Source organism: Eriocheir sinensis, chromosome 68, assembly GCF_024679095.1.
Source record: "Eriocheir sinensis breed Jianghai 21 chromosome 68, ASM2467909v1, whole genome shotgun sequence".
Classification (NCBI taxonomy): domain Eukaryota; kingdom Metazoa; phylum Arthropoda; class Malacostraca; order Decapoda; family Varunidae; genus Eriocheir; species Eriocheir sinensis.
Window position 1 is genome coordinate 7,628,524 of NC_066576.1, and position 19,306 is coordinate 7,647,829.

General features: G+C 41.9%; 1 protein-coding gene across 3 annotated transcripts in view; it reads right to left on the bottom strand.

The window, feature by feature from the left end:
• LOC126988248 (uncharacterized) overlaps positions 1–19,306 on the bottom strand; it is a 258,524-nt gene that overhangs the window by 71,062 nt on the left and 168,156 nt on the right. For all 3 annotated transcript variants that reach the window (XM_050846294.1, XM_050846292.1, XM_050846293.1), the window contains 6 exons: positions 13,161–13,328; positions 8,629–8,721; positions 7,579–7,746; positions 4,591–4,689; positions 2,002–2,184; positions 677–887 (listed from right to left, as the gene is read on the bottom strand). In XM_050846294.1, coding sequence (XP_050702251.1) covers positions 677–887; positions 2,002–2,184; positions 4,591–4,689; positions 7,579–7,746; positions 8,629–8,721; positions 13,161–13,328 — 922 coding nt within the window. The remainder of the gene's footprint in view (positions 1–676; positions 888–2,001; positions 2,185–4,590; positions 4,690–7,578; positions 7,747–8,628; positions 8,722–13,160; positions 13,329–19,306) is intronic.

Consider the following 19,306-nt stretch of genomic DNA (forward strand, 5'->3'; position numbering starts at 1 on the left):
GAGAGGTGTAGGGGAGGGGGGGAGGTCTGTCAGGGAGTGAGGGTTGTGGGGGTTGAGGGGTGAAGGGATATGGATAAAGGATGAGGGAGGGAAGGGGTAAGCTGAAGAGAGGTGACTTGTGAAGGGGTTGAGAGGAGAAGATGAGAGAGAGAATAAGTATTGGGAGAGGATGGGAGTGTGATGCGTGTGGGAGGGGGGAGAGGTGAAGGGAGTGATGGATGTCTGGTGGGACGGATGAAGGGTGAGTAAGGGAGATGGAATGAAGGGGTAGATGAGAGGAATGGGCTGGAGAGATTATGATGCTGGATGGTATTACATGATTTTATGGACTGGTCTCTGTAAACCGACTATATGGTCTCCTGAAAACTCCTTTTGTCCTTAACTTATTCACAACACAAATGTAAAAAGCATAACTTGGATAGAGTGACAATGGAAAATACAAAAAAAAATGTCTCTCCATACACAAGCCTCCACTCACCAAAGCCCACACCAACACACGAACGCACAAAACAACACACACACACACACAAAAACACACAAATACAAAACAAAAACAACAACACAAACTGCCACGCTCACCAAATACCAAGCACACACACACACACACACACACACACACACACACACACACACAAACACACAAACAGCCACATCCTCCCCAACATCAGGCTCTCACCTTTCTTCTTGATGTTGAAGATGGCCTGGCACACTCCGGAGAGGGGCACAGGGTCCTCCATGACGAAGATGACGCGGTCCCTGTTGATCTTGGTGAAGAGAAGCAGGTCGGTGAACAGCATGGCCCAGTACTGCTTCAGGTGGCGACCCTCGAACTTGTAGAGCTCCCCACCAAACACCCATTGCCGCTTGCCATCGTTGAGTTTGAAAGGCTGAGGGAAGGAGAATAGAAAGGATAAATGCTAGTTCGTGACATGTGCAATGGGGATAGTGTGTGTGTTAGAGGTTAAGCTGGAAAGGCCGAGGCAGGGAGGGTTTGGAGCAGTCATCGCTCAAACCATTTGCTCCTCCTCCTCGGTGACCCTATGAAAATAGAGTGTGCAGCGCAGACTCCACAGCGTATCTTTGGAGGTATAGAGGTGGCTGGGTGAAGGAAAAAAAGGTGAATTGAAGTGGAGCAAAACTGAAGGAAGAAAAACTTGGAAAAATAAAAGGAAGGGAGGAAGAGGAAGAAGAGTTATGTAATGGAGGAGGAAAATAAGAGCTTGTGTCTTAGGAGGTACAGAGGTGATGGGGTGAAGGAAAAAAAAGGAGCAAAACTGAAGGAAGAAAAACTTGGAAAAATAAAAGGAAGGGAGAAAGAGGAAGAAGAGTTATGAGATGGAGGAGGAAATTGAAGTGGAAGGCAGAGGAGAGATGAATACAAGAGAAGGAAAATAAAACCAGGAAATATAGGGGAAAAAAAATATTGTGGAGGAAATGGAAGGGAAAAGAAACTGAATATGGAAAGGAGAAGGAACATAAAGGAAGGAAGAATGGAAGCATGCAAATGGTAGTAAAGGAGAGAGTAAAGAAAGGACTGAGTGCATGAGAAAGAAACGAAATAAAAGAAAGGAAGAGAGGCAAGACCAGAAATACGCAAATATACGCAGGTAAGGCCATAGAGAGATCACAGGTGGGCGCAGTGGAAGCAACAAAAAGTGACATAAGTATAAAAAAAAAGTAATAAGTAAAAAAAAAAAGGGCGTGTGTGTGTGTGTGTGTGTGTGTGTGTGTGTGTGTGATGGATATTGAAACCATTAGACGAACAAGGTCTCTCTCTCTCTCTCTCTCTCTCTCTCTCTCTCTCTCTCTCCTAGTTATCCTTTCTCCTTTCTCTTCTCTCTCCTTTCTTCTCTTTCTCCTCTTTCTCTTCATAACTGTTTTTCTCCTCCTTTCCTCGTTTCTTTCTCCTCTTCTCTCTCTTCCTCTCTTCCTCCCTCTCTCTCTTCCTCTCTCTCTCACTCACTTTCACTCACATTCACTTTCACTCTCACTTTCTCTTACCTGTGTGAACTTAGTAAACACGAGTCGCTGTTCAATGTCACCCACGGACACAAGGGGCGGACGGAGTGGGGCGGCGGGCCTGGCGGCGGGCGGGGGGGTGTGGTGGGCGGTGGGGGGCGGCAGGGGGGTGGGGGGTGAGGGCTCCATGATGTTCTGCTGGCTGGTGACCCCTCTGTAGCATGACTGAGGGGAGAGAGAGGGGTGAGTGGGATGTGAGAGGGGAAAGATGTGAGTGGTATGTTAAAAAATGAGGGAGAGAGAGAGAGAGAGAGAGAGAGAGAGTGGGGAGAGAGGAGAGAGAGAGAGAGAGAGAGAGAGAGAGAGAGAGAGAGAGAGAGAGAGAGAGAGAGAGAGAGAGAGAGAGAGAGAGAGAATACTGTGAATAAATACATACTAACACTAAGGACCCCCAAAAAATATATACAAAACGACATCACAAAAAATAACTAAGATGAAAAAGAAAAAGTATAAAATTAGTCTAAATAATACAGCGAAAAGATAAGAACTAATTTGAATGAAAAATATTAAACACCACGTTAATGAACAAAAAGAAATCGAAGAAATCTTGCAAAAAAAAAGAAAAAAAGTCGAGATATTTAATTTGAGATGTGAAAGTCATTACACACACACACACACACACACACACACACACACACACACACACACACACACACACACACACACACACACACATTGTTATCTTTCGTCTTAATTGAGGAACAGATTAATGCAATTATCTTTTAAACTGAATTATTTTTTTAGTCGAAATTAGAAAATAAATAGAACAAGAAATTACAGAAAAATCGTGAAACAAAAACAGAAAGAAATTGAAAAGGCATAAACAAAATGAATTATGGATTTATCTTTTCACAGCGGTAACTAAACAAATAAAAAGGACGAGGGAAAAAGTGAATCAAAGAAGAAAACATTAAATCATAGAAATGTGTTACCTGGGAAGGAGAATGAAAGAAAACATTTTAGAACTAGACACTGAAAAAATTCGTCAAAACCACACACACACACACACACACACACACACACACACACACGTTCCAAGAGGGTGACTGTGAATGATGGGTTAAGATACATGTACAGAGGAAGGAAAAAGAAGAAAAAAAATGATATAGAAAAAATATGAATGACGGATGAATGAACGCAAAATTGGAGGGGAAGAGAAAGGGGAAGAACGAGGGAGAGAAATGATGGATGGAAGGAAGAATATTGATGGAAGAAGATTAAGGAAGGGCTGAGCAAGAGAAAGATATGTAGATAGATAGATAGATAGATTGGTAGATATGTAGATAGATTAATAGATATGTAAATTTCACACAAAGAATGACTGAAAACAGGTTCCGGAAGGACTGCATGTGAAAGAAAATGAAGGAAATATTAAGAAGTCTAATTCATGAACAGGTGAAGGATAATAAATAAAAAATAAATAATAAAATAAAAACGTAAAATTGTCAAGTACAGCAGAGTTAAATAAAGAGCGATGGAAGAAAGAAAATGCAAAAATGTCCAAAATATAATTACGAATATAAGTTAGAGTGAAATAATGCAAAATAAAAGACCACAATCAAAGAAGAAATTCAAAAAAGGAAGAATGTAAATAAAAAAAAATTGTACAGAATAGGCAAAAAATATAAAAAACAAGGAAAATGAAAATAATGAACAAAATAAGAAAAAATAAATAAGTTGAAAGAAAGACAGGAGTTCCATGAAGATTAATAATATGACAATGGGAGGTTGAAAATAAAGAGAAAATATGGAAATACAAGTAAGGAAGGAAGGAAGAAAATACAGAACTTCAAAATTAGTAAAAAAAGGAAGCGAAGGTGACGAACACAATCAATATAATGGAGACTGACGGTATTAAGGTGAACATGACGTGAAGGTGTTAGGAGAGACGAAGATGAATGAGAATGTAGTGAAAGTGACCATCGATGAAAAAAAAAAAGACTCGTAAAGGTTAGGTGGGAAATGGTGATAACATGAGTGAATTAAAAAAAAAAAAGTAAACATGAAGTAATGGTGAATATGATATGAAGATGAATGAGTACAAGTTAAACAAAGATGAGTAAGAAATTAAAGTAAAAAATAAAAACCGAAAAAAGTGAAAGCAAATGGAACACGAAAATGACAGTTAAAAGTGAACGCTGTGTGAAAGTGAACGAACAAGAGATGAATATGACATGTGAGCGTGCCTGAAAAAGAAGACGAAAAACAACAAGAAAGTGAAGATGTCTGAATTGTAGAATTAAGTGACAGTGACCAATGACCGTGAGGTGAAGATGACAGAGGTGAGCATGAGCCGTGAAGATGACTCAGTCTGGTGAAAATGAAGTGATGATGATGGTGAAGATGATGAAGATGACAAATAGAGATGAAGATGACAAACGAAGAGGAAAATGAAGATGAAAAACAAAGATGGTCAAAAAGAGACAAACATGAAGACAAATATGAAGATGACAAAGATAAACATGAGGCGAAAATGACAAAGGTACGTGAACTGAAGATGACTGAAGGTGAGCTTGAGGGTGGAGTCATCATCATCTTCATCATCATCATCATCATCATCATCACCCTTACCTTCAGGCGGTCCAGCACAGCATCCAGGTGAGCGTTGTCGGGGTGACCTCCTGACGCGGCGTACACCTGCGTCAATAGCCCCAGCATCTCACGCAGGTGCTGGGGGGGGAGGAAGGATGCTTAATAAGGGAGAAGAGGGAGACGGGTGTGCTGGGAGGGAGAGATGGGAGAGTTGATGGGAGGGAGGGGAGGGCGAAGGGGAGGAGAGGGGGAGGGTTAATATGGGAGAGGTGAGAAACGAGGAAGGGGAGAGTGTCAATAGGGGGAGGAAGGGGGAGGAAGGGGGAGTTCTGAGAAAGAAAGGAAGAAAGAAGATATCGCCAAGGAGGAAACGAGAGGGGAAAGGTTGGAAAGTTTCGTTTAGTCGGCGCAACATCTGTGGTCATATGCCGGAGAGACAGGAAAAAAGTTGGAAAGTTTCGTTTAGTCGGCGCAACATCTGTGGCCATATGCCGGAGAGACAGGAAAAAAGTTGGAAAGTTTCGTTTAGTCGGCGCAACATCTGTGGTCATATGCCGGGGAGACAGGAAAAAGGTTGGAAAGTTTCGTTTAGTCGGCGCAACATCTGTGGTCATATATGCCGGGGAAACAGGAAAAAAGTTGGAAAGTTTCATTTAGTCGGAGCAACATCTGTGGTCATATGCCGGAGAGGGACAGAAGGGGAAGGAATTATAGGAGGAGGAAACAGATCCCAGGAGACAGGACACAACCCCCGATTAATACCTGGTACCAATTCACTGCTGGGTGGACAGGGGCGTAGGGTATCGGAAAACCCGCCCAAATTGTTCCACTCCGCGGGGGAAGAAAGGGGGAGGAAAGTAGAACAAGTAAAATTTCCCAGCGCTTCCAACATAAACTATACATAGACATAATCGAAACAACAAAAATAGGAACAAGTATACTCGTCTCAAACACGTCACCACTGCTACCCCCAAACCACCTAACGATCCTTAACCTTCACCTGCTAATAAGCCTAGTCACACCTTCGTTCTGGTTGACCTGTTGAAACTCCCATGGGCTCAACAGGTTAGGCGCCAGGTAACAACAAACAAGAGGTATTGAGTCTAATAAATGACGGACGAACCAAAATATTGTAAAAAGGATAAACTCTTTTTTGCGTCCAATAGAAAACGAGGTGTCGATAGTTAACTTATAATAATCCAACCTCAATAAATATATATAATGTATGTATGAAAAGTATGTCTAACGTATAAGAATGATATATAAATTACAACTAGGGTAACAAAAGCAACGATGATTAAAAAAAAAATTATTGGAACCTACATATGGAGACGAAACATCAACACCCTCCCATCACACACTCAAGGACGACACTGATCAAAGGAAGGAAAGAAACAGCGTGACCCACATGCAGCGTTGTCAGATTATCGTACTTACCACATTGTATTTTCCATTTTTAACCCTCAAACTCTCGTACCTACACAAATAACGAGAGGATATTAAAGTTAGCGTTAAAACTGTTATTTATTGATGTTTGTTTGCTTGTTTTTGCTATAGATATCAGTCAAACTACGAAAATGCAATAGTGTGTACGATATTTTGGCCAGTGACTGATGTCGTACAACTTCAGCTGGAATTGTCGTACCTCCGCCGTTTTGAATGATATATTTGCTGTACGAACGTGACAGTAGAATTGATTCAAAGCTTCCATCACACCATCAATATACATTATATCGCTTTCTATCAATATACTCCTTTCATTGTACTGTTAATCAATTTTTATATCATTATACGTTATCACTGTCATCATACTCCTTTCATTACACTCTATCACTTTCTATCATTCTTCTTTTATTACTTTCTATCATTATACTTCTTATCATTTTTTTCCGGGAGGTTGAAAGGTGGTTGAAAGGAGGGAGAGCAGATAGAGAATAACGAAGTCTACCAATAAAAAAAATTCCATACCAGAGAAAACTTAAAATTTATGGGTAACTATAACTTATCTTTTCTCTCTCTCTCTCTCTCTCTCTCTCTCTCTACATCATAAGGTCAGTAGCGATATATGGCCGCGGCGTAACTATAATCAGTCTTAACTTGCTTCAATACCGTCAATAAACTATCGTGTATCGTAGAGTCGTTAATTATCGCTAATTTTACTAGGAACAAATTTATCGTATCTATCCAATGATTATCGTATTTCAGGCCACGTTGAAGGGAAAGGAAGGAAGGAAGGGCCGGGGAGAGGCTAGGAGAGGGGGATGGGACGAGGCTAGAGGGAGAGTTGCCACATAGAGTTTAATTAAGAGGATTTCTATGAGTATGTTCGTCTTACTTAAGCATAAACAAGAAAAATATTGAATAGTTAAGTGTTTTTTTTCTGTTCTGGTATTGTGGTGGTGTAAGAGTGAGCGCTGATGTACAATTTAAAGAGAGTTGATGTGTGTCATATAATGGAAACGCACGCACGAACGTACACACAGGCGCGCGGTAGAGACTCACAGCGTTGCCAAATTATCGTATTAACCACATATCGTATCTATCATATTTATGCCTCAAACTCTCTTACCCACACAAGTAACGCGAGAAAATTAAAGTTAGTGCTAAAATTGTTGAATACTGATGTTCTTCGTTCTTTGTTGTTATCGTTATCGGCCAGCAACTACGAAAATTAAATGCGATGAGTACGATAACTTGGCAACGCTGGTAGAGAGTGAAGCTGCGTCAGTGATTCGAGACGTGGACCAGAGACTCGACTCGTGGTTACTTGGCGTTCAATAGTCTTTACGTGTTTCCTATATACTTAATGATACACACACACACACACACACACACACACATCTCAGCTGACTTATGGACGAAGGCTGTAATGAGTAATCTCTCTCTCTCTCTCTCTCTCTCTCTCTCTCTCTCTGTGGGCTTGTGGACGAAGGATGCCGTCTCTCTCTCTCTCTCTCTCTCTCTCTCTCTCTCTCTCTCTCTCTCTCTCTCTCTCTCTCTCTCTCTCTCACACACACACACACACACCTCGGCGGGCTTGTGGATGAAGGCGGTGATGTCGGGCTTCTTCCTGGGCACCGGCGGTTCGTGGAGAAACTCGTTGAAGTCCTGTTCCTGCAGCTTCAGCGCCAACACCTGGTCACCCTCGGGCAGCCCAGCCAGGTAGGTCGTGTACTGTTGAACCACCTCCTCGATCTGCGGGGGGTGGGGGGGTAAGGGGGGGGGGTTAGGTCATGTATTGGTGATGGTTGTATTGGGGATGTGGTGTCGTGGGGGATGGAAGGGGCAGGTAGTAGGGGGATATGGTCAGAGAATTTAACGTTACAATTAAGTAGAGTGAAAAGAAACGCTGGCCAGTGATCTGAAACTATTGTCCGTGTGCGTCAGTGCGTCGGTCAATCCGTCAACCAGTGTCCCTCCAGCAGTGTTGCCAAATTGTCGTACTCTGAGCATTGCATATTTATCATTTTTAGGCTTCAAAACCGTCGTAACCACTCAAACAACGATAGAAAATTAAACTTATCGTTGAAACTATTAAGGAGTGATGGTTTTCGCACGAGTTATCGGTCAGAAACTGGGAAAATGCAATGCGCTGAGTACGATAATTTGCCCTCAAGTTAGGCTGGTGTTCGACCCTTTGAGGATTCAGTGAAGGTCTTTGAGAAGTTGTCACCGAGTCTAACACTGAGAAATTCGTGGTCTAAATGAACTGTGCTTGTTTGTTCACTAAGAAGATATGAGGATGGGGGAGCAGATAGAGAATGCTGGAGTTTACCAATAAAGAAATTCGAGGCAAGAGAAAACGTAGAATGTATGGGTGACTATAACTTATCCTCTCTCTCTCTCTCTCTCTCTCTCTCTCTCTCTCTCTCTCTCTCTCTCTCTCTCTCTCTCTCTCTCTCTCTCTCTCTCTCTCTCTCTCTCTCTCTCTCTCTTTTCTTTTCTCTTCTCTCTCTCTCTCTCTCTCTCTCTCTCTCTCTCTCTCTCTCTCTCTCTCTCTCTCTCTCTTTTTCTTTTTCTCTCTCTCTCTCTCTCTCTCTCTCTCTCTCTCTCTCACACACACACACACACACACACCAGCTGGTAGTAGGCCAGGCCCACGCGGTCGCCGATGGCCTCGTCAGCGTTCCCCATCAGGCTGTCCACCAGCGTCTCCGACAGGTCCATCAGCTGAGGGGGACGAGAGGAGGAAGGGGCTGTGAGTGACTGTACTATTACTACTACTACTACTACTACTACTACTACTACTACTACTACTACTACTAATAATAATAATAATAATAATAATAATAATAATAATATCATTCAGCCCAAATTCTGAAAACCTTCCATAACGCGTGATATGAATGAAACTCCATCGATTGTCACAACCACCATCACCACCATTACCCCCCCCCAACCCCCCACACAACCACCACCACCACCACCACCCTCACCAAAGCACCACAACCACAATACCACTACCACAATACCCCCACCACCATCCTCACTACCACCATCATCACCATTAAAAAAACACTACCACCACAACCACCACCCTCACCAGAGAACCACAACCACCATCACCACCACAATACCCCCACCACCATCCTCACCTTAAAAAAACACTACCACCACAACTACCACCACCCTCCCAACACCATAACATCACAAGGTCATCCCATGCACGCCAATCTCCCCTCACTGTACCTGTCCCTTCACTTCCCTTCACTGACTGACCTCCCTTCACGAACTGACCTCCCTTCACTTTCCCTCCCTCCCTTCATTCATTCCACCCCCCCATGATATCGCTTTCCTCACTCTCTCTCTCCCCTTTCCCCACATTCACTGATCCACTTAATCTTCCCTTCACTAACTGACCTCCCTTCACTTTCCCTCCCTTCCTTCCTTCATTTTCTCCCCCTAATATCGCTTTCCTCACTCTCTCTCCCCTTTCCCCACATTCACTGGTCTACTTAATCTTCCCTTCACTTTCCCTCCCTTCCTTCCTTCAATCTCTCCCCCTAATATCGCATTCCCTCACTCTCTCTCCCCTTTCCCCACATTCACTGACCTACTTAATCTTCCTTCCTTTATTTCCCTTCTTTCCCCTCATCTTAATCTTTCTTTGTATTTCTTTATCTTAATTTCCCCCAGTTTTCCTCCTTATTTTCATTTTTATTTTCGTCTTTATTCGGTTTTATCTTTATTTCTCTTCTTTTATTTTCTCTCTCGTTTCCGCTCACTCGCCCTCTTCCTATCTCAATTATCATTTTTATTTTCCTGTTTTATTTCCTTTCCTTTTTTTCCTTGTCTTTATTTTTACTCTGTTCCCTGCCCTCGTTTCCTCCCTGCTCTCTCCCTCTCCCTCTCCCTCTCTCTCTCTCTCTCTCTCTCTCTCTCTCACCTGACTTCCCCTCAGTTTTCCCCTACCTTTCCTCCCTCCTCTGGTTTTATATTACTCTAAAATAAGGTTCAAATTGACCTCTTGTCTCCCCTCTTTCACGTCCCCTCTCTTACCCTTTTAATATCGTTTGTCCTGTTTATATTTCCTCTTCCTTCTCCCACCTTTCCCTCCTCTCCTCTCCTCTCCTTCCTGAGTGATTCGTATTTACTTCCCTCTTAACCCCCTTCCCCTTCCTCCATTCCCCTTTGGATATATTTTTTCTGCTTATTCCTCCCCTCCACTTCCCTCTTTCCCCCTTCCATTCCTCCCTCCTTCCCTCACCTGGTCAATAGTCCCAAAACAGACTCATATTAACGCCTGACCTTTTCCCTTTCTCTCCCCTTCCCCTCCCCATCTCCCCTCACTTTTCCTCCCTCCCTCCCTCCTAACCTCCATCTCCTCTTTTCCATTCCTCAGGTAAACTATGTTATTAAAAGTTTTTATAGAAAGGTCCCCCTCCCTTCTCCCTCCCCCCCCCCCTCTTATACCCTCCCTCCTTCCCCTTTGCTAAACACGATATTCATAATCTCCCCTCTCTCCCCTTTCCCTCTCTTCTCCCTCCCTTCCTTACCTCCATCCTGTCTCTCTCGCTCTACATCCCTCTACCTCATCCTTACTCCCCTCCCTTCTACTTCCTTCCATCCTCCTAATCTCTCTATTCTCTTCACTATCCCCTTCTTTTTTCTCTTCATATTACCTCCCCTTTCCTCCCTTTTCTTCCACTTTCCTCCTCTTCCATTCCTTATCCCTCCCTCAATCTCCTTTCCATCACCTATCTTTGTTTTTCTTCTCCCTTTCTCTCCATTTTCACTCCTTATTTTCTCCCTTCATATCCTGTCCCTCACTCACCTCTTCCTTCCTCTTCTCTCCCTCTCTATGATCATCCTTTCCCCTCTCCCTTTCCTTCTCCCCCTTCCCCTCCCTTCCCCCTCCCTCTCCCCTTTCCCTAATATCAGCTTTCACTTGACATTTTATTTTTATATTTATTTTTGAAAGGTTATATAAACTCATTTATTTTCACCTCTGTCCTTTTTGTGTTTTTTTATTTATTATTTCGACCTTATTCATATCTCACCCATATCAGTATTTTTTTTTTTCCTTTATTCCTATTTATTTTTGCTTCTCTATTCCTTTTTCCTTTCCTCTTTTTCCGGCAGCTTTCTTCTTTTCTTCCTTTTCCCTTTCTTTTTTTCATTTTTCTTTCACTTTTACTAATTTTTCTTTACTTCTAATATTTTTTCTTTCTTTCTGGTTGATTCGAATTCTCTCATTTTCCTTATTTTTTCCTTCTATTGTTTTATTATTTTCTGTTTCTCCTTTCCCTTTATTTGCTCATTTTTTCCTCTTAAATTCTCTAGTACAATCTATCCATTCTTTTTTTAATTTTTTTTTATTTTCTCTTTTCTTCTGTCAATCTCTTCCTCACTCTTTCTCCTTTATCTGTTATTTTTATTGTTTTTTTATATATTTTCTTCCCTCTTCATCTTCTCCTATTTCTATCTTCTTCTTCTTCTTCTTCTTCTTTCTTCTATCTTTACTCTTCAATATTTTCCTTTTATTGAGTTATTCCTCTATTTCTTCATTTCCCATTTTCACCTTTTCACTTTATGTCACCTGAGTTTTCCATTTTTCATTAGTCCTACTTTTCACTTTCTTACTTCATATCATTCTCTCATCACCTTTCATTCTCTTCTCCCCTTCAACTAATCACCTATTCACTTCTGTCTCCCTCTCTCTCTCTTTCTCCCCTTCATATTCCCAGCTATTGCGATTTCCTTTCCCTTCCTTAATCAACATTTTTCTCAGTCAGTCCGTCTTTCCATCTTTTTCTTCATTTTCTTCCCTCCCTTTTATTTTTCTTCATTTCCTTGTGTTTATATATCCTTCCTAACTCTTTCCATGTTTTTTTTCCTTCGCTACTTTCTCCCTTCCCCTTTTCCTCCATCCCTTTCCTTTCCCTTCCTTCCCCTTTTCCTCCAATCCCTTCCTTCCCTTGTGTTTCTATCCTCTTCCTAACCTCCTCATATACACTACTTAACTTCTAACTCACAAGCTATCAACCCATTTTCTTTTCCTGCCTCCCCTCAGCTCCCCTTCCCATTTTCTCTTCTTCCCTTCCCTCGACTTCTCTTCCCTTCTGTGTCCCATCCCTTCCTGTATCGAGTTTCTGCCTCGCAAATAATTAGTCTCCTTGTTCTTTTAGTTATTTTCTTCCTCTCCGTCTTCCTATTCTAACGATCTTCCTCATCTAAATTCATCTTCCTCGTTGTTGTTGTCTTCCTCCTCCTCCTCCTCCTCCTCCTCTTGTCATTCCTCTCCTCCTGCTTAACTTTTCTTCCTTTCATCTCAAACAATCAGCTTATTGGATGACCCTTTGTTACTCTCCTCCTCCTCCTCCTCCTCCTCCTCCTCTTCCTCCATTTCCCCTTTCTTGTTCTTCTTTGGTTCCTCTTATTCGTCCTCTTCCAGCTTATTTCCTTTTTTTTATTGGTCTTATTTTTTTTTTTTGTATTTTGACCATCAGTACTTTCATTATCATCTTCCTCCTCCTCCTCCTCCTCCTCCTCCTCCTCCTCGGTTCTCCCTTTCCTCCTATTTTCCCCAACACTTGAAGGTCACAAACATATATTTTTTTTCCTCTGCCACAATAAGTTTTCTTCCTCCTTCCTTCCCCTTCTCCTCCTCCTCCTCCCACTCCCTATACTTCCTTCCTTCATCATTCTCCTCCCTTTTTCCTCTTTCCCCTTCTTCCTCTTTCTTCCTCTCTTCTCCCTCTTTCCCACTACCTTCTCCTTCCTCTTTCCCCCTCCTCCTTTTCTTCCTTCCTTCTGATCCTTCATTATCATCACTCTTGCATTCTTTTCTTCATCAATAAACATGAATCCATTTCCAGTTTTACCATCCCAGCATCACATACATTTCAATCTTTCTACCTTCCCCATCTCTCTCAGCCTCCTTTCGAGTTTCCTTAATTACAAACTCTCAGCCTCCCCTATATGACTTTTCCCCCATCTACCTCCCTTCAAAGTCACCCTTCACATTCCATTTTCCCTGCTCACACTTACTGCAAATAACAATACAGATAATACTTCACAAAGAGTTTGCGGCTTAAAAATGATAAATACATTGGGGTGAATACGATAATCTGGCCACCCTCCCTTCAACACCTCAACACAACACTCACCTGGTCCATGTTGCCGAAGAGCGTCTGGTGTTGCGTAGAGGTGATGAGGTCGCCGCGGAAGGTAAGCGGAATGAGGTAGCGTTCCACCCCGAAGCGGCAGGCGTTGCTGAAGGCCTGCTCACTGTTGATGGCCTGGAACACGAGGCTCTGGCGGTCCTCAGCGGTGGTCTGCAGGGGGGGGGGCCGGGGAGGGAGGGGAGGAAGGAGATGGGTGTAGGTGGGTGGGTAGTAAGTTTCGGGGTAGGTAGGAGGGCAGTTAGTGGGTGTAGGTGGTAAGGTTGTGGGTACATGGGTGAGTGGTTGATGGGTGTTGCGTGTAAGAGCGGTGGTTGGGGAGGTGTGGTAGCGAGGGTGAGTGGTTAGTGTGGTTGGGGAAGGTGGTGATGGAGGTGGGTGTTGGTGAGCGTGAATGTGGAAGGTGGATAGGGGAAGGAGTGTGGATAGGGCAGGTGGTGACGATGGGGTAAAGAGATGGAGGAGATAAGATTCAGAAATGACGATGGAGGGAGAAAGGAAACGTAGCAGGCATGTTAAAATATTATATAAGAGCGAGGTGGATTAGGAAGGATTACATGGATTAGGCGCGGATAGAGTTTAGTCAAGAGAAAGGGGGATTGAAAGAAGGAACAGGAGAACGGGAAGGAGAGGAATGGAAGAGAGATGGAAAAGATGAAGAATAGCGACGGAAAACGAGGGAAATAGACATAGGAAGGAGAAATGGAATAGAAATAGAGGAACGGAAAAAGTTTAGCCAAAAGGAAGGGGGATAAAAAGAAGGAACAGGAGAACGGGAAGGAGAGGAAGGGAAGAGAAATGGAAAAGATGAAGAATAGCGACGGAAAACGAGGGAAATAGACATAGGAAGGAGAAATGGAATAGGAATAGAGGAAAGGAGAAAGTTTAGCCAAAAGGAAGGGGGATTGAAAGAAGGAACAGGGGAACGGGAAGGAGAGGAATGGAAGAGAGATGGAAAAGATGAAGAATAGCGACGGAAAACGAGGGAAATAGACATAGGAAGGATAAATGGAATAGAAATAGAGGAAAGCAAAAAGTTTAGCCAAAAGGAACGGGGATTGAAAGAAGGAACAGGAGAACGGAAAGGAGAGGAAGGGAAGAGAAATGGAACAGATGAAGAATGACGACGGAAAACGAGGGAAATAGACACAGGAAGGATAAATGGAATAGAAATAGAGGAAAAGGGAAAGTTTAGCCAAAAGGAACGGGGATAAAAAGAAGGAACAGGGGAACGGGAAGGAGAGGAATGGAAGAGAGATGGAAAAGATGAAGAATAGCGACGGAAAACGAGGGAAATAGACATAGGAAGGATAAATGGAATAGGAATAGAGGACAGGAAAAGGTTTAGCCAAAAGGAACGGGGATAGAAAGAAGGAACAGGAGAACGGGAAGGAGAGGAAGGTAAGAGAAATGAAAAAGATGAAGAATAGCGACGGAAAACGAGGGAAATAGACATAGGAAGGAGAAATGGAATAGAAATAGAGGAACGGAAAAAGTTTAGCCAAAAGGAACGGGGATAGAAAGAAGGAACAGGAGAACGGGAAGGAGAGGAATGGAAGAGAAATGGAAAAGATGAAGAATAGCGACGGAAAACGAGGGAAATAAACATAGGAAGGATAAATGGAATAGAAATAGAGGAACGGAAAAAGTTTAGCCAAAAGGAAGGGGGATTGAAAGAAGGAACAGGGGAACGGGAAGGAGAGGAAGGGAAGAGAGATGGAAAAGATGAAGAATAGCGACGGAAAACGAGGGAAATAGACATAGGAAGGAGAAATGGAATAGAAATAGAGGACAGGAAAAAGTTTAGCCAAAAGAAAGGGGGATAGAAAGAAGGAACAGGGGAACGGGAAGGAGAGGAAGGGAAGAGAAATGGAAAAGATGAAGAATGGCGACGGAAAACGAGGGAAATAGACATAGGAAGGAGAAATGGAATAGAAATAGAGGAACGGTAAAAGTTTAGTCAAAAGAAAGGGGGATTGAAAGAAGGAACAGGAGAACGGGAAGGAGAGGACAGTCAAAGAAAGGAATGGAAAGGAATGGAAGGAGAGAGAGAAATGGAAGAGATGAATCAGAACAGAGGAATGTAGGAGTATTTGCATATTAGATTAACAACACACTATTCATCTCAGCCAGATCCTTTACTTCCCAACATACCAAGAGGTCAGTTTTGCAACTCTGACACCTTAAAAACACAGGTCACAATATGGAAACAGCCCCGGGAAGGTGGTATGTTAGTTAAGGTTATAGATGGCATATGCTGAAGCAGTATGTCACATTGGTAGTCTTGATGTTTTGTCCCGCAGAGGATAATGAATGCAATCAAATACACGCTCTTAATTAACACATTATGGCTGATAGATAATTGGAGAAGGGCTGATGATAAGACTCTCCACTTCATGGTGTCACGATAAGGAGGATCGAGGTAGAAGTAGAGGCGCCAATGCATAAAATAGATAACTTTTCCTTTTTACCTTATCTGGGTTTCTTATCACGGCTGTCAAAATTCTACCTGTATTTTCACCGGGTCACTAATTAAGGCATCTATTATTTCTTTTTGCGTTCGGAATATACCGTTATCTATTGTTGACTAAAGCCGCTTACACTGTTATTGAAGTTCCATTCCCTTTCACATTTTCGTTTGCAGGTTATAACATAATTAATATTTTTCGTTATCATATGAAGACTATTTTTTTTACAACAAAGGAGACAGCTCAAGGGCACAAAAAAAGGAAACAATAATAATAAAAAAAGCCCGCTACTCGAATTACAATACATATCGCAGCCTAAGAACACATAATTGACAAGGCTTTCGTAGGAGTTGTGGGCATGTCCAGGGGTAGTTTTAAGACCCTGGTGGTAGTGTGAGTCTTCTTCTGTACCGTGAACCTGAAGAAACAATCATTAGAACCCGACTGACCCCCTCTTTGACCTTTAGAAATAGGTGATGTGAGAGGCGAGTGTGTATCATATCAGCTATTTCTAAAGCTCAAAGAGGGGATCAATCAGGTTCTAATGCGTGTTTCTTTAGGTTCATGGTACAGGAGAAGGGTCAGACTACCACCAGGGTCATAAAACTACCCCTGGAAATGACCGACACTCCTACGAAAGCCTTGTCAAATATGTGTTCTTGGGCGGCGAAATGTTTCATAATAAAACCCATAATATGTGATGCAGTTATTGGGATACTCTGTGCGCCTCTGCCTTGTGATTCCCCAAGAAAAATATGAACTCTGATGTATTTAATTAAGTAGAGGATCAAAGGCATATTGACTGTTCCTCCCCTTGCAAGATTTCCAGCGGACGGTCCTAAGCTCGTGAAAGGCTACCACACGACCGAAATTTAATCTCCTTCTTTCATTCACTTTACAGAGAAGTATAACGTAGCCTTCCTTCAGGTGTTTTGCTCCTCCCGTGAATATTAATCTTTAGGGCCGCACAAAAGGTCGAAAGGTTAAGTGGCTTCTCTTTGCCGAGGTTCCCCAATCACTCGCTGAGGTCTCGGGGAACATTCTTTTAACGCGGCATCTGCGCAAAACAAGATATTACAGGCGACTTATTTTTTTTCAAAGTTTTCAAATAAATAGTTTTTTGCAGAATTGTTTCATTATCTCCTAATACCTTATAAAATATTGTTTGAAGTGTAGGATGCGAGACACTCTTCTGTATTGCTTCGAGGGAATCTATATATTTACAGGGACACCAAAACTGAACAGCATAATGCAGGAGAGGTCGGACCAGTGCCAAATACAGCGTAAGGATAACTTCTGAGCTCCGGCCGCGTACTTACGATCAGGCAATCCAACATGGGAAAGGCTCAGGTTATTAGGGAATTGACCGGAAATTAGGTTCACAGGTGGTTAACGTCAGGTATTTACGGTGAGGTGAGGTGAGGTGAGGGGAAAGTTTGGAAAGTTTCGTTTAGTCTGCGCAACATCTGTGGTCATATGACAGAGAGAGACAGGAGGGGAAGGAATTATAGAAGGGAACAGACCCCAGGAGACGGGACACAACCCCCGATTAATACCTGGTACCCATTCACTGCTGGGTGGGCGGGGGTGTAGGGTATCGGAAAAGCCGCCCAAATTTTTCCTCTCCGCCCGGGAATCGAACCCGGGCTCTCTCGGTTGTGAGCCGAGTGTGCTAACCACTGCACCACGAAGCCTCCCCTACAATATTGGTGGTAATGATGATAACGATGGTGGTGATGATAATGATGATGATGACAGTAATAATGACAATAATAGAGATCACAATAATAGATATAATGAAAATGATATGTATTTGAATTTTCTGAACTCTTCCACATTTCATTAGATTAATTAAATATCCAATGAGAAAGCCGTCATTTGCGTTCGTCTTTGATGCCTCGATATTGGCTGTTTGTCGTTGAAGTAATGTTGTTTGTTCTGGTTATGACTCACAATGTTTTGATCAGAAGATGAGAAAATTAGCTTGCATTTATCTATGATTTGACTCTCTCTCTCTGTGTCTCTCTCTGTGTGTCTCTCTGTGTGTCTCTCTGTGTGTCTCCCTGTGTGTCTCTCTGTGTATCTCTCTGTGTGTCTCTGTGTCTCTCTCTCTCTCTCTCTCTCTCTCTCTCTCTCTCTCTCTCTCTCTCTCTCTCTCTCTCTCTCTCTCTCTCTCTCTCTCTCTCTCTCTCTCTCTCTCTCTCTCTCTCTCTCTCTCTCTCTCTCTCTCTCTCTCTCTCTCTCTCTCTCTCTCTCTGGGGACACACACACACACACACACACACCACATACAATAAATAACTCAAATAAAATGAACTAATATTGAGGGTAAAATTGTCTGAAATACATACAACAAAGCTACGCTCCCCCTCAAAACAACAACAAAACAAACAAAGTAATCATTTAACGCAAAAGAAGAGCAGTGAAGAAACACGAATAAAAGGTAGAGAAAATTATAAAACAAAACATAAATGAGAATTAACTTTCGGTGAGAAATATAGTAAAAATAATAGCTAAAAAAAAATAGAAATGATGATGATTTCTAGAAGTATATTACCTTTATTTTTACTACTTTTTCTTAGATACGAGTTTATGAAAATAGGGAAGCAGTTGACAAATTAGTGTGTGTGTGTGTGTGTGTGTGTGTGTGTGTGTGTGTGTGTGTGTGTGTGTGTGTGTGTGTGTGTGTGTGTGTGTGTGTGTTCAGTTCTACCAAATTACACACACAAAAAAAAAACAAAAAAAAAACCCAGACAGCACCAACACTCGACAACACTCTACACACGAGACAAACACAATGCTAGTTTGGGACACAACAACAACAACAACAACAACAAAGGGGTAAAATATAACCCACAAACAAGCACACACACACACACACGCAAAAAAAAAAAAAAATGCAATACCAACACAGTGTTTCTACTGGACGCAACAAAACTTAATAAACAAACTTAAAATACAAAATAAAGGAGCAAAATAATATAAAGGGGTTCGGTTTCTTTGGGTGTGTATTTACAAGATGTACAGGGAAATAAAAAAGAAATACACAAATACACACATACACACACACAAACACTAATCCAATACAACACAGAATATACCGGGAAAGAAATACAAGAAATTATATAAATCCAAAAATAATAATACTTCTAATAATACTTCTTCAGTGGTGAGTGTACAATATATACAAAATTAATACTAAGAGAAGATTAGTAATACTTATACAAAAATAATACACTAGAGGTCAATATATCTCCATTACTACTTAATACTGCTGCTCAGGAATACTTTGAAGTTTGTGAAGGGAATACTGGGAAATTACTGGCTCATTAGGGAGGTGTATTTAGTAGCAATTAACACAACCCAGGTGACTCCAGGTAATGACTATGATAAATTATACACTAAGATGCTAAGTACAGGAGTTTGATGATGATAATAATAATAAAATAGAAATAATAAAGATACTGGCAATCTTGTGTTTTTTCTCTCTCTCACACTTTTCCATGTCTCCTGTTTTCTGTTCACGCATTCTTTTCCTTTTTCACGTCCCCCCTTCCATTCCACTTTCTTCCTTTCCACAAACTTTTTCTCTTTCTCTTCCTTATTACTGTTTTTCTCTGTCACTCTCTTCCAAATGACCTCCTTCCTCTTCCTTTTCCCTAT